This window comes from Ammodytes marinus (assembly GCF_949987685.1).
Source record: "Ammodytes marinus genome assembly, chromosome: 9".
Lineage (NCBI taxonomy): Eukaryota > Metazoa > Chordata > Actinopteri > Uranoscopiformes > Ammodytidae > Ammodytes > Ammodytes marinus.
The window spans coordinates 16,335,618-16,349,266 of NC_137213.1; the positions used below are offsets into that span (position 1 = coordinate 16,335,618).

The 13,649-nt window shown below is 39.9% G+C and overlaps 2 protein-coding genes across 2 annotated transcripts; both read right to left on the reverse strand.

Annotated features, from left to right (window-relative positions):
- Window positions 1-307: 307 nt before the first annotated feature.
- Window positions 308-6,961, reverse strand: LOC307254956 (tetratricopeptide repeat protein 39C-like). The gene is made up of 14 exons (XM_080033532.1): window positions 6,541-6,961; window positions 5,244-5,292; window positions 4,309-4,437; window positions 4,096-4,210; window positions 3,280-3,688; window positions 2,887-3,055; window positions 2,689-2,782; window positions 2,497-2,604; window positions 2,290-2,399; window positions 2,065-2,188; window positions 1,833-1,930; window positions 1,557-1,661; window positions 1,424-1,462; window positions 308-1,101 (listed from the first exon to the last, which is right to left on the reverse strand). Exons 1-14 carry the CDS (start codon window positions 6,699-6,701, stop codon window positions 1,012-1,014), a joined length of 1,800 nt encoding a protein of 599 aa, XP_079889658.1. The 5' UTR covers window positions 6,702-6,961; the 3' UTR covers window positions 308-1,011.
- Window positions 6,962-7,856: 895 nt separating this feature from the next.
- LOC307255361 (laminin subunit alpha-4-like) lies at window positions 7,857-12,906 on the reverse strand (the record flags this gene model as incomplete). The annotated part of the gene is made up of 9 exons (XM_080034043.1): window positions 7,857-9,264; window positions 9,759-9,878; window positions 10,001-10,094; window positions 10,898-11,052; window positions 11,422-11,587; window positions 11,670-11,828; window positions 11,917-12,097; window positions 12,292-12,425; window positions 12,898-12,906. The coding sequence occupies 9 exons, from the start codon at window positions 12,904-12,906 to the stop codon at window positions 9,122-9,124; spliced, it is 1,161 nt and encodes a 386-aa protein (XP_079890169.1). The 3' UTR covers window positions 7,857-9,121.
- Between the last annotated feature and the right edge of the window lie 743 nt (window positions 12,907-13,649).

Genomic DNA, 13,649 nt, shown 5'->3' on the forward strand with positions numbered 1-13,649 from the left:
AGGCTAGTTTGTGTTGCTGTTGAACTGTACTGCAGCATACTCAGGGGCGTTTCTAAGATTTTGTCCATCCCATTTATATCATTGAAAGTAGACTAATGCAATCTATTTTCCCTGCTGCTCATGTGCGAGGACCTACAGCATATTTATTTTAAATTGTTGAAATGATTAAGCGAATTCACATCAGTATTGTTATGTTAGCTGTTAAACCTCATTTGTTGTTGCCAAAGGCACTACATGCATTGGTCATGTACACCTTGGGCGTCCCACTTAAATGATGATGCTTAATCAAGTGTAGTGGATAAAACAATATTCCATTTTATTATCTTAACACAAACCATACAAAGGAGAACCAGTTTACAACCAGGAGTAGCACTGTGCAAAGGCCACTCAAAAGTGGCACAACATTAGGTTCATCTATTACAACTTGTGTGTAAGACACGTGTACTGCTAAACATAATTCAACTAAAAAATCAGGACTAGGCTACACTAAAAAAGAAAATAATTACCATTTATTACTCACATCTATGGACTAGCAAAGCCTTTACAGCACACGGCAAAACCAACAACCACCACAGAGATGGTAAAAATATCGGCTTCTCATCAGGTAGTCATTCATTTAAATTGCTTTGTCTGTTTATACTTGATATGTGCTGTTACTCTACTTGACCTGAAAACTTGTCCCAGTGTGAATGCAAAATAACTTATTTTTAAATTATAGATTTTAAATCTGATTTAACTTCCATCTAGTTTTGAAAATAATCTTGTAAAACCATAAACCAATTTTCTTAATTTTTTTGTTGAAATTAAACGACAGAAAAAGCACCTTTCAACCGCTTTACCCTAGAACACTAACTGTATATTGCACAAATTAGAAAATGATACAAAGGCTCAGAACATGAAAGTAAAAATAAATTAGTTGGAACAAATAAAACTGTAACATTAGTGCCCATAATGGCATTGTTGCTTTTGTAAAAGACATTTATTCCAGTTTTCTGAGGTGCAGATCAAATGTCAAGGCGGGGCCGCAGCCCTCATAGAAGCAAAAGCTGAATGAATACGGACATGGAGCCTGTTCTCAAAGTCGTAGCCAGCATACTCCTCCTGCATTGTCAACGAAAAAAGACAAAACAAAGTGAAAACAATACAATGTTTGTTTTTTGGTGCTCTGCACTCTTAAACAAGCTTTACAGTCAACACACTGGAGTGAGTCACAATCCAAACACTACTATACACTTTGAATACATTTAATAAGGCCATGTTTAGATCTCAGAGATGTTTGTTAGGGATAAACTAATAATGAAGTCTGTTAAAACAGAAAGTCATATAATTGACCAACTACTTAAAAAGGTCATGAATAGTCAAACATAGAAAACAATACATCTTCAGAAAGCATACAACCATGCAATACAGAAAGCTACTGTACCTTGGCCTGAAGCATTAGCATTCTGCCTTTCTCTGCAGACTGAAACCAAACAAAATAAATATTTTTAGACCATGTGACACCATCTCATCCTCACACTCTCCATTAAGTCACACTCACACACACACAAACTTGCCTCTGGAGTGTTCAGCAACACACAGCCCAGTTCATAGCAAGAGTAGGGCTGCACATAAGAGTTGCTCAGAAGACCGACCTCATCGCTTCCAGCCAGATGGAAATACTGCAACAACAAAAAAAAGTCATGAGACACTAAATGAAACCAGATATAGCTTTTATCACCTCTGTATTGAGTTGAGTTTACTACAACCACTCCTCGAGTGATGTGTATCTTGCAATGTCTCATATTTCAAAGCCCTACACATCGTATTGCTATTATTAGACTTGGGAGTACCTGAATGGCATCTTTGGTATTATGAAGACATGTGTTAATGGCACCAAGAAGCAGGTTTTTCAGGCCTGCTGATGAGGCATCGTCAATACCCTGCAGGACTGAAAAAAAATTAAAAAAAATGTACACTTTAGCTACGCCCCAATGACACGAAAATAAACAAAGCAGCAAAATAACAAAACAAAAAAACAAGGCTGTAGTTTGTTCATTTAAAAAAGAAATTACACTTGAGTACCTTGTGTCATTGTCTGGAGCTTGGCAGGGGAGCAGTTGGGCAGAGCTTTCCATAGATACAGAATCTCGATCACAGACAGGATGCAGAGTTCTTTGGAGAGACTGGAGCTCCTTAGCTTCTCAGCCTGATAAAACGTATGCATAAAAAAACCATATACTTCACCCAGTTTCATTGCATTTTGCACAAGACATTTGCAGTATAAAAATCAGCTGGATCCATATTCACCCTCTTCATGGAGAACAACTCGATCTGATTGTTCTTGCGTTTGAAATGTTTCCGAACGTCCTTGAACACAGCGACGGCTCCCTCCAGATCACCTGTGGCTCCTTGGCACACTACACAATGCAAAAGAAACATAATGTGGATGTAGGGGCCAATACAAGACTTACCAAGAAAGGCCCTTAACGCCTTATTCACATGTACTGGTAGCACCTCCAGTTAAATAGGCGTAGTAGCACTGGGACCAGCGAGACTCCGTCTTCAGTCGCTCAAAGGCTCTGAAGGCTTCTCTGTAGTTCAGTTCAATCATGCTGCACCAACCTAAAATGTTCAACAATTAAAGAGATTATGATGCAGACTAGCACTGACCAAGGTGGTTTGAAATGTGAGGGGGAAAAGTTGTACCTATTTCATATAAACACACGTGCTGAATCTCCCTCTGGTCAGAGGCCAGATCTAAGGCATCCCGGAAGGACGTCAAGGCACTACTGATCTGGCACTAGAGAGAGGGGGAACTTTGTGGAGTGAGTCACAAGCTAGAGACATCATGAAACTTTCCCAAAGCTAGGATATAAATGAGGTCTATTCTTAACATGCGTTTACCTCAAGGCGTTGGACTCTGCCTTTGAAAAACGTGAAGAGGGAGGAGTTTGGATAGATAGCCTCCCTTTGTTTAAGAATAGATTTGGCTTCCATCAGGCCTGCCTGGGTGTCTGCACCGTCCAGGGCGAAGAAGGGCTGCACTACTGTGTGGTACCACAAGAGGGCCAATCTGTAAGGGAGGACTGGAAGTGAGTGGGACTATTCAGTACAGCAATTGTTTGATTAAGTCAAATTAACCATATTTAACCCCTCTAAAATAATCTAAAATTCATCCTTTCTTTCCTCTAAAAAGACCATGCTTCACTTACTTTCATTTTTTGTAAAATATTTGTTGTGTTTTAAGTTACAGACAGAATACACAGATACACAAACGTAGTCAAGTCACGTACTCACGTAGCTAAGGGCGCCTTCATGTCCTTACTTTCACTGGCATAGGTGAGCGCCGACAGGCCTTGGAGACGGTCGCCGGGGAAACCCAGCAGGTTGACTATCTTCAGCAGGTGTGGCGGCACCATGGAGATGCAGAGGTGGAAGAGGCCGTAACCAAAGCTGACCGAACCTTTGAGGCGGTCCAGAGCTTCGGGGCAGAGGCCGTCCAGTCTGTGAGAGGGGCTGGGCCCGGGGGGGGAGGAGTCTGAAGAGGACAGAGAGGGACTGGGCCTTGATGACCGTTCAGAAGCTCTTCTTCTGCCGCTGCTGCTGCTGCTGCTGCTGCTGCCCTCCTGGAGCTGTGTGATGTCGCTGTAGCACTTGTTGTACATCTTCCAGGCTTTGCGGAGGATCCAGCCTCCTTTGATGTATGCTGTCAGGAGATTGAATCATAACTTTTATAAAAAAAATTAAAAAAAATTGTAGAATTTGAGCATGTCTCTAAAAACCTTGTTGAGCTGCTCAATTGTATTTTTAGAACCATTCAATAATTTATTGTATTATGTTATAATACAAGTTAATTAATGTTCAGACTATTCTTTAAATTAAAAAATTAAAATAGGTTGTGTTCAGCCGGGAAGAAAAAATTACCCAGACATTTCAAAATAACACATTTGAGAGCTGTAATCGCAATACCGTGAATAAGTGGTACGTGCTTTCTTTTGAAATTGCCTACTGGTATGATAAAAAAATAAATCAAAGAACGCTCCACGCATTTCATTATTTTCATTTCCCACATATCACAAATTGTCGGCCAACAAGTACTTAATGCTCCCTTACACGACAGCTCTTGTTTGATGAAGGACAGCACTGCAAGGTAAACCTGGCAGTCTGCAATGATTATCTGCCTCTGGAGTCGGTCCACTGCAGCCACCCCCGACCTCTGAGAGTCCATCTGCCCACACAACAAAACACCTCACGTTTTAATCCACTGACGTGACAAACTGACATGTCGGCTGGCTGTGTGTGTATAGGTGAAGAAACTATACTCACACTCCTCTTGATCTTGTTTTTTATGGTTTCAATGACCCCGGCGTTTTGGCTCTCGCACAGTCTCTCTGTAGCTTTCAGGTCCTCGAAGGCCATCTGCATTTTCTCCTCTTCGAACGTCATCATTGCATTCTGCAAAAAAGTGTGAGAAATTAAACATTACAAAAGGGGGAAAAAACTAACCTGCTCCTTGTTTTCTTTTATTTGCATGTGCTGAGGTATCTGGTAGCCTGGGCTATGTGGTATTGGTATGTGTTCTGCACTAAGTCTTTCTCAAGTAAATCTTACCTCTGAGTTTGTCCCATGCCAAGGGAAGATCCCTTAATTAAAACTCATTATATAAATGAAGTGTTGTTTAAAGGTGAAGTAAGCGGTTTATGTATGTTAATATAAGTGTTAAATCACTCTTTATTCATATAATGATCACTTACATAATGTGCGCGTTTCATAAAGCCGATCTCTCAGTCAACTGCTCTGCATGTAATCGGCAAATAAACGTTTTGGAGGATCCCAAAATTTTTATCCAATCACAAGAGAGAACGCTACAAACGACACCCGTCTCACTCATGGTCTCACTGCCGGTGCACGCCAGAGCAACAGATGGGTGAATGTTTATGCGCCTACAATGGCGGGGCAGGTAAAAATCCTTCCCAATGTCTGTTTTGATGGTTTTTAATCATGTTTTATCACACTTATGGAGCTGAGATGATGCTAGATAACTCGCTGCTTGAAGACCGCAGTGCATTAATGTGGTGACGTAGGGACGAGCGAGGGGACCGCTAACTGCAGTAACTGACAAGAAGATAGCTAAAAGAACCATTCCGCTTACAGCACCTTTAAAATAGAAATTTAAAATATTTCTGCAACCCAACAAAAAAGTGCAGCTGCTACGGCTGCAAATTAAAAAAAAAATAGAATGAGGTTTCCTCTTGACTCACCAGAAAACTTACAAAACTGGCCCCGAAACTCATCAGCGGGCTGTGGTTCCTGAAACAGAAGCAGAACAGGTGACACGTCAGTGGAAAGGCGTACACTAGTGATGACACATCTAAAAAGAAAAGGGAAAGTAGTTCCTGGGTGGAATGACAAAAAAGTGTTGAGCCTGATCCCATGCGTCAACAACTGAATGGATTCACACTGGAAAAAGGACATGAGGCAGAGAACATTAACAGTCACACAGAATATACCCATTATAATGCAACACACAAGGCCACCCCGACCCTAACGGTGCCAGGGGGAACCTTTATCAGGGAAGTGGTTCATAACAGCCAGTCGCAAGCTTGTCCGCAGTCGTTGTGTATGTGTTTTTCACTTCCCTCCATCTTCTTTTCTTTCTGCTGATGCAGTCAAAGCATGATGACACCTAGTGCTAAAAGCAATTAGTGGCAGAGCTGACATTTAAGCTCTCACCAGGGGGTCAGGAGGACACATAGGGGTTGCCCTTCTGTGGCATCTACATTCAAGTTGAAAGAAGAAAAAAAAAACTTCCTTGAGATAATCAGCCCTTATACAAAACAGAATTGACTGAGTAATTGCAGGATGTGTAGGAAATCCTGCAACCAGCAAGTGGACTATGGTCGGAATGTGTGGTTTAGAGCAGGGGTTCCCAACCTTTTTTAGCTGTGAACACTTTTAGAAGTAAGTCATCGGAGGATCATTTGCTTGCTTAGTTTTCACATTTGGGCATCTCTACAGCATCTTGGTAAGCCCTAGACAGGTAGTGCAGCAGCAACCAATTATTGTCATTTGTTGAGCATTTCTTCTCTTTTGTTTGGAAAAAAAAAATCTATATTTACACTGAAGATGGGTGGGTCCCAGCTTTAGCCCATCACCACCACACAATCGCAAAATTGTTAGAAAGTCTGAGCATCAAGTCAAGTCACATAGGCCTACTGAGTCTGGGTGTGGATTATTTGCTCATGCTATTTACACAAGATTCATCCTGTTTGTGACCTGATCATGTATGACGCCAACATTAGACAAGCGTAACTGACAAGGGTGTTGGGGTATTGTTTTGCAAGCAAACACAGACAGTGCTGAGGGGAAGTCATTTCTTATTTATGCACATGCAGGGTTAATCAAATCACCGCCGTAGTTTGGAAGCTGTAGCGACACTTGCCATCAACGACCCCCCCGATGGAAATATCATCACTGTGTGCATCACTGAATGCTTCGCAGGCGCCAACATAGAAAAGACAGGAGACAGACTGCGTATTGTCTATGACAGTAGTCTACCTGTATGCTCTGAAGAGCTCGTCGCTCTCCTTGAATCCATTGTTGAGGAGCATATTGATTCCTTTCAGTGCCAGCTCTGCGTCGTTGATATGGTCCGACTTCTTCTTCTTGTTCTCCGCCTCCTCCACGCTTCCCGCGGCTGGTTCTGTTGGGTCCGCCATTGAGACAGACACCAGATACCAGAGGCGAGGATGTACAGTGGGAGAAAGGAGGGAGGGCAGCCTAGGAGGGGCACGTGCGGTTAGTTTACTTACGGACAAGTAGTCTCAGCCAATGGCGTCGTCATTTTTATATTCTTACAAGAGCAGGCAAGAAGCGAACAGGTTCAAATGAATGAGCGTCAACAACATGAGTGTGTTTGCTCGGTGGGTGTGTATAGTGTATATCCAGCGAGCGGTTGACACTGTTCCGTATTGTACCACCTGACCCGGCGGTTGCGGCTCGTGTTGTTCTCGTGCAGACCAGGAAATGTGCAGCCTTTACATGCTACGGGAATTATGGAATTATCGCGCTTCCAATCAGATTACACCGAAATGGAATTGCGGGAGATACGATAGGCTACACAACAAAACAATTTGATGAGCTATGCCTGTTCTATTGTGATTGATTAGTTTTTGATAGTATCTCTAAACATTTTATATCGTTATCAAAATGTGTGGGATCAAGTATTTTTCTCCACAGCTATCCGCATTTCTCACCCTATCTAAAACGCCTATTATTTAGACAAAGCATGTTACTGAAATAAAGAAGGTCTATGTGACAAAGAATGATTACAAATAGTGACAATTTAGGTAAAATAACCGATTAGGTCACATACTCTTGACTATATGATAACCTTTAACTCGTGCTTCAAAAACTCCGTGAAGGCAGCATTGGAGTGGGCGTGGCGGTTTCTGACAGAGCTTTGAGCAGTGAGTGAGAGAGGGCTGCAGACAAGAAGATAGAAATAAAAATAATAATAAATAAATAATGAATACTGATGTCAAAATGTCCGCTTTATAAAAATAAAAACAAAGTTCCTAAATTATTTTAATTTGCAGGCAGCTTTGAAAAAAAAACACGATTTATTATTGTAGTGTGTAAAATAAATGTCATGCAATATTCCCAAGAACAAAACCAATGTTATGTATATCATTGCCTGATCCTTTATGGAATATTATAATTCTCTATATTCCATAAAGGGTATGTGAACATCTAAACCTTAACTAAATCACCCTACTCCTAAAATGTGAGCACATGACGACAAATAACCTATTGGATTCTTACAATCAAAATCATAGACATTTTGCTGAGTATTTATTTATTAATGAATCCAAGACGTCAGAAAAAATGCATGACTCAATACATTTAATAATGCGAGTCGTCACCATGATCACTGGTCCAAAGTCCTACTTATGGCACTGGCAAGTAGCCTATTTATAAGGAACATTCATTGAAGAGATTACAAAATGGTTTACAAATCAGAGGTCACAACACAGGAATGCATGTAAAAAATATTTCCAATCATCATGCATATTGTTTCTCACACCACAGATGCCTCCACAAATGTACAAAGGATGAAGTAAACACTTGCTGGGGAATTTAAACACATCAACTACCTTTTTTTCTATATTGCTATAATTATTTAAACGTTATGGTTATGTGGCTTAATGGTCCCAAACATGAATTGTGAGACTCATGCTAATGGAATATATATTGGCTTCCAATGCATATTAAAATGCTCCCCAAAATTACGTGCATGGCTTTATTTCTGGTGCATCTGACGTTAACAGCCACACGCATTAAAAAGGAATGCAAAATGTAAATTAATTCAGAAAGCCAGCAATACAGTGTGGGAAAAGACTTGTGATTTCATGGCCTGTGTGTACAATGTATGTCTGTAAAACCATTTCAAATGCAGAATTCTATATGCTGGCATGTGGATATGAATATAAAATAGCTCACTGAACTAGCACCGTGGGTGTAAACGTAATTATTCTAGTATATCTATCTATATATATCTTTTGAATCCAACTATAAAAATAAACAAATATTGTTAATACCCATTAAAGCACCATCACAAAAGGCATCATTTGCTGTTATTTTTTTTAAAGTGCTAGGTTGCTCAAACTGCAGCCCTGACCAATCAAAAGCATAATTCAGTAGCATTTGATCGTTGACAGAAAGAAAATTAATGGACCAACACATCAGACTGTAAAACAACTGTGAGAATATGCGCTTGTGAATTGGTGCAGTGAAACATGATTTTAACACGAAATAAATATAGAAATGTTTAACCGAGCAGCAAATATTATAAACCTGTAAGCTGCTGCTCAAATCTCGATTTTACACATGTACACTACACTTAAATTCTCTGACTCTCCCTCTCTCTCTCACACACACACACACATACACGCACACGCACACACACACACACACACACACACACACACACACACACACACACACACGCTGAAACATAATCCTCATATATACATTCTTAAACACAAACACATTCTCTGTCTTGGGAACAGATTGCACATGGTTAGCGGTGGACATGGTCCCACAGTTTGTTTGATGACGTTGCAGCGAGCTGTCTCATTCAGCCTGGGCATTCTTTGAGGTTGATTGGACCAAACACAGCGGACAGCCTGTCGAAGGAGACCGGTTCGCTGTTGATCCTCATGTCCTGGATGCATCCCACAAAGGACGATGTGACAGGGAGTGTCTGGTGCATTGCTGTTTCTGCAGCAGAAATGTGCGTGTGGTGAACAGGTGAGTTATTTTATTGTTTCTGTTAATTTGTTTGAATCTATCTGTATTACAAATGTATTTCATATAGTTACTTGTTAACTTACATGAACCTATGCATATTCAAACCCTTCTCATTTTAATTTTTTTACTTTTCCCCAGAGCTTGTGAAAAACAATTTGGCTAATTTATAGGTTAATTATATTATGCAGTTACCACTATTTTCCATGGTAAATTTATATTGTAATGTAGAGATAATAGCAACATAATTTGGGGTTTGTCATAAAGACGATGAATCAGTTGTTGCTTCTTTGACTATATTGGCGTAGGCTATCTGTTTGACCTATAATGTGTTTTTTCGTCATATTATGATACTGTGATGAAGTGATTTTGGTGGATATTTTCATATTTCATCAATGTGTGAATAAACCTTACTTTTAAGGCTAAACTAAGTAGATAAAGTATCTAATCAACAGAGCAATACTCACTGGGAATGCCACCAACATACAAGGAGTCTTTGGTCAAAGTTGTAGTGGAAGATGGTGGTCCAATCTTGTAATTGTCTGTTGTGTCCACATGCAGTTGCACAACATTTTTCCTCTTGATTACTATGAGGACACATGGGCAGTGACATGAAGCAAAAAACTATTTATATAAGCGTCTTGATAAGTTCCAAAAGGAGTTTTAAGTTTTTCTTGAATGATTTGTCCTCATGTGTTTTGTGCCTTACCTGAAATTTTATGAAACATGCCATCACATAAAGAAGCTTTTGGCTTCACTGACACCATGAATTCCCCTTTTCCATTGTTCACCCGTGCCACTACCTGTAAATATGAGCCAAACACAATACAGTTAATCAAGTCTACATGGAACACACTTTCAATTAACACACCATCCAAGTCTAGATTAGATTTAGGATCTGTTCTGTTCTGCCCGCGAAACAATAAAATGAAGAACCAAGTACATCAGCTTGATATTGTTTAAAGGTGCAGTGTGTAGAATGTATTGGCATTTTCCAGAATAGACTTGGTAGAAATGGAATATAATATTCTAAATGTGTATTAAATCATGTATAATCTCTAGAGAATAAAAGTATTTATTTCTTTTATTTCTTTAGATTGAGAAATGTTATATTTTCATAAGAGTGGGGCTTGCCACCATTGAGGCTGCCATTTCGCCCTGCCATGATACTACAGTAGCAAAGAATGGACAAACTTAATGGCCCTATGGCATGCATTTTTGGAGTGTCCTGGGGAAATGCACCTGTTGGAAGACAAAGAAGTACTATAGAATTAATAACTCAATCCATCTTCACCTAATCACTTGATATTGTGGAAAAACCTGAGGCAGTGGTGGATGATGCCATCTTTACTAACTAGCTTCTTGTCCTTGAAGGCCACTGTAGACTAACATATTATTCTAAAACGGTGGGGTTACCTAGGGAGTGTTGCATTCTAGAACGTTCACCACTAGATGATGTTAAATATTGAGATATTACACACACTGTACCTTTAAGTCTTTATTTTCCCAAAAACGAAAATGTTAGGGTTAGGGGGTTCTTGCCAGAAAAATAAACAAAAAAAAACCTGATGTGGGAATCATTAAACAGACACACTGTCTGGCTCACCTCTCCTCTGTGCATGTAGACACTGAGGTAGTGGCCCATGGCAGGTCCATACTGGTTCCTGCTGGAATTACCAACATGTAGCAGGAGTCCACTCAGACTCTGCGGACGAATGTTGAACAGCAGCTCAAAGCTGGAGCCCAAGACAAAGGAGTCATCTGAAATAATCAGAAACCGATATCATCAGCATGGTTGACATCATCTGGGTTCATATAGATTGCTGTAGATATTTAAAACTCCTAAAAAATATATTATTTCTGTGGAGAATGAATAGTTTAAAAATTCACATATGATTGTTCACATCCCTTATGATGGACATAAAAGAAGGGTGATTCTATTGAAATGTCCGCTACCTTTTTTTTAATTTCAGCATTTTTTCTGTCATTGATTTGTGTAATAGGAGACAGATGGTGTCGATAAGGTTGCGATATTTACTGACTACCAACAGTATAGCTGACAGAGATCACTATGGTCCTTGGAAATGCTTCAGCAGTATTATTCGGTTGCAATCAGAGAGATGTACTCACTGATAATGACATGTGCTCCATTCCCTGAGAAATAAGCCCCTCTTTGTGTCTGACCCTCGAAGCAGGGGCCAGCACCAACATTTGTGGTTGGATTTGCCATCGTGGCCCCGTTCATTTTAAAATTGCGGATACAGCCGGACACACTTTGCTTCGGAAGAGCCTTTGACTGAAAGTCGAGAAAAAATATATAAATTACAAGCAAATTACATTTGTGTGAATTTTTTTTCAGACATTTCTTTGTTTCTTACCTTCAACTCTTTGTGAAGGGACTCCGGGGCACTGCCCAGGTACACAGGAGACACTAACAGCTGCATGGACGTCAACTCAACATTTGTCAGCTGACCATCCTGGGCTCGGATCCCATCTACAACCAATCGAAACTTCTTCTTCTCCAAACTGAACATGACCTACAGGCAACACATGTCAGTATTTAGCTTTGCCCTGTAATGTGGATTCATTTAATGAATGGGATGAGTATGATACGAGTCCACTGACCGAGTGCCACTTTCCATCATTGTACTTTTCCCTGTTGAAGATCTCCTTCTGCTTGCCTACAGAAAGTCTGATCCTGCCTTTGGATATGTACAAAGCCAGATGAGAGCGCCCTCCTCTGGTAGTGGCAAAGAACAGCAGTCCCTCAGGAGAGCGGGTCCTGACATCTAGAGAAAAGTGGGGCCTGGGGAGGATAAAGAAATAACTCATCTGTACTTTGTTTTTGTTGGCTCTGGAGATGATACACTCTGGAGATGATACACTAAGCCAAGGACATTCTTTCACAGAAAAAAAAATACTTCCACTTAAAGTTTCATGTGCGTGCATGCATGTGTATCGCTCCTGACATGGTGCATTTAGGTAAGAAGGGTTGCTCACCTGGGCTGCAGGACCTGGAGTGGAAAGATGTAGCTTAGGCTGCTCACAGGGCCGCCTATGCGATAAGCATGTTGGACCATAGCTGGTAACGCACATGCTGATAGACTCTCATTTATCGCCTGCATCACAGTATCCTACAACAACACAAACACAAACAAGGAACCTCAGCATATGCAACAAAGTTGGCACTTGTGTTCACCCATTGTTCGCTCACACAGCTTTGGAAAGTCTCCAACCGGGTTCCTCTCTGTAAATGAATAGAGATGTGAAGGGGGACAACAATGTATCTTGGTAATAACTACACCCATTGCCTACTTAAAATAAAATCTTCTAAACTAAATTTTGACAAAATGTGGGGACACCTAAGACCTGTTCTCACATTGAACAAATGCATGCAGGACTTCTACTAATGATTGTTTTCATTATCCAGTACTCTGAAGTTTTATTTTGTAAATTAATCGATTTATCAATTGGTTAATAAAATGTCAGAAGATAGTGAAAAATGCCCATCCCAATTTCTCCTAGATTAATGTATTTAAATTACTTGTTTTTTTGTTCATCCAAGTCTTTTTGTTCACCCAAATGTTCTCCCGAAAACAATCATACGGTATACATCATGTTATGCTTTAAAAAATACTTAAAAAATATCAAAGTGTTCAATTACTGCTGCTATACAAACTATAATTACAGTTGATTGATGAAGAGACTTAAATACTAATATGTATTGCAAAACTTTTGATAAAAAGTATAAACTGATCGTTATGATTACATCATTCCTGTGGTTAGTATTAATAGTAACTGATGGGTCAGAATGGATCTTGTTACAGGCACAAAATAATATAGATGCTTTATTTTTGGTCTGATTGTTTCACTGTTACTTTGATTTTCTTGCAGTTGCACAACGCTCACGTACTTGATTGTGCTTGTATTTTCTCATATGATCTGAGTGATTTCAGTTTGACACGCACTCAATGTTATAAGGGGTGCACTTGTAACTGTGTTAACTGGATCAAGACTTAGTAAGTTATGATGGGCATGCAAAATCCAAATTGATTTGGAAAATTTGTGTTAGCATTTTTTGAGAATATGGAATGATAATGTGTCAGGTAAACTCTACTACTACTATTTATTTCTACACTGTGAGGCCTAGATTAGCTGCAAAATACCAACATTTCATTCCAGGAAATGCCTCCTAATTTGTCATTGGCAGCACAACCAGCCTTAATGGTGTTCAGAGTTTCAAGACACGGAAGACTGTTGCATTTATATGTTTATTTGTGTAGCCCAGAATTACATACAGATTACACACTGTCCCACAACAGCAAGGTTTGTTTGATGTTTGTGGTCTGATATGCATT

Excerpts from the sequence above, each read along its gene's own strand:
- LOC307254956 (XM_080033532.1), bottom strand. The coding sequence starts at position 6,701 with ATGGCGGACCCAACAGAACCAGCCGCGGGAAGCGTGGAGGAGGCGGAG. Across the intron at positions 4,211-4,308 it reads AAAACAAGATCAAGAGGAGT|ATGGACTCTCAGAGGTCGGG; the intron begins GTGAGTATAGTT and ends TTGTGTGGGCAG. Across the intron at positions 2,605-2,688 it reads CGTGTGTTTATATGAAATAG|GTTGGTGCAGCATGATTGAA; the intron begins GTACAACTTTTC and ends TGAACATTTTAG.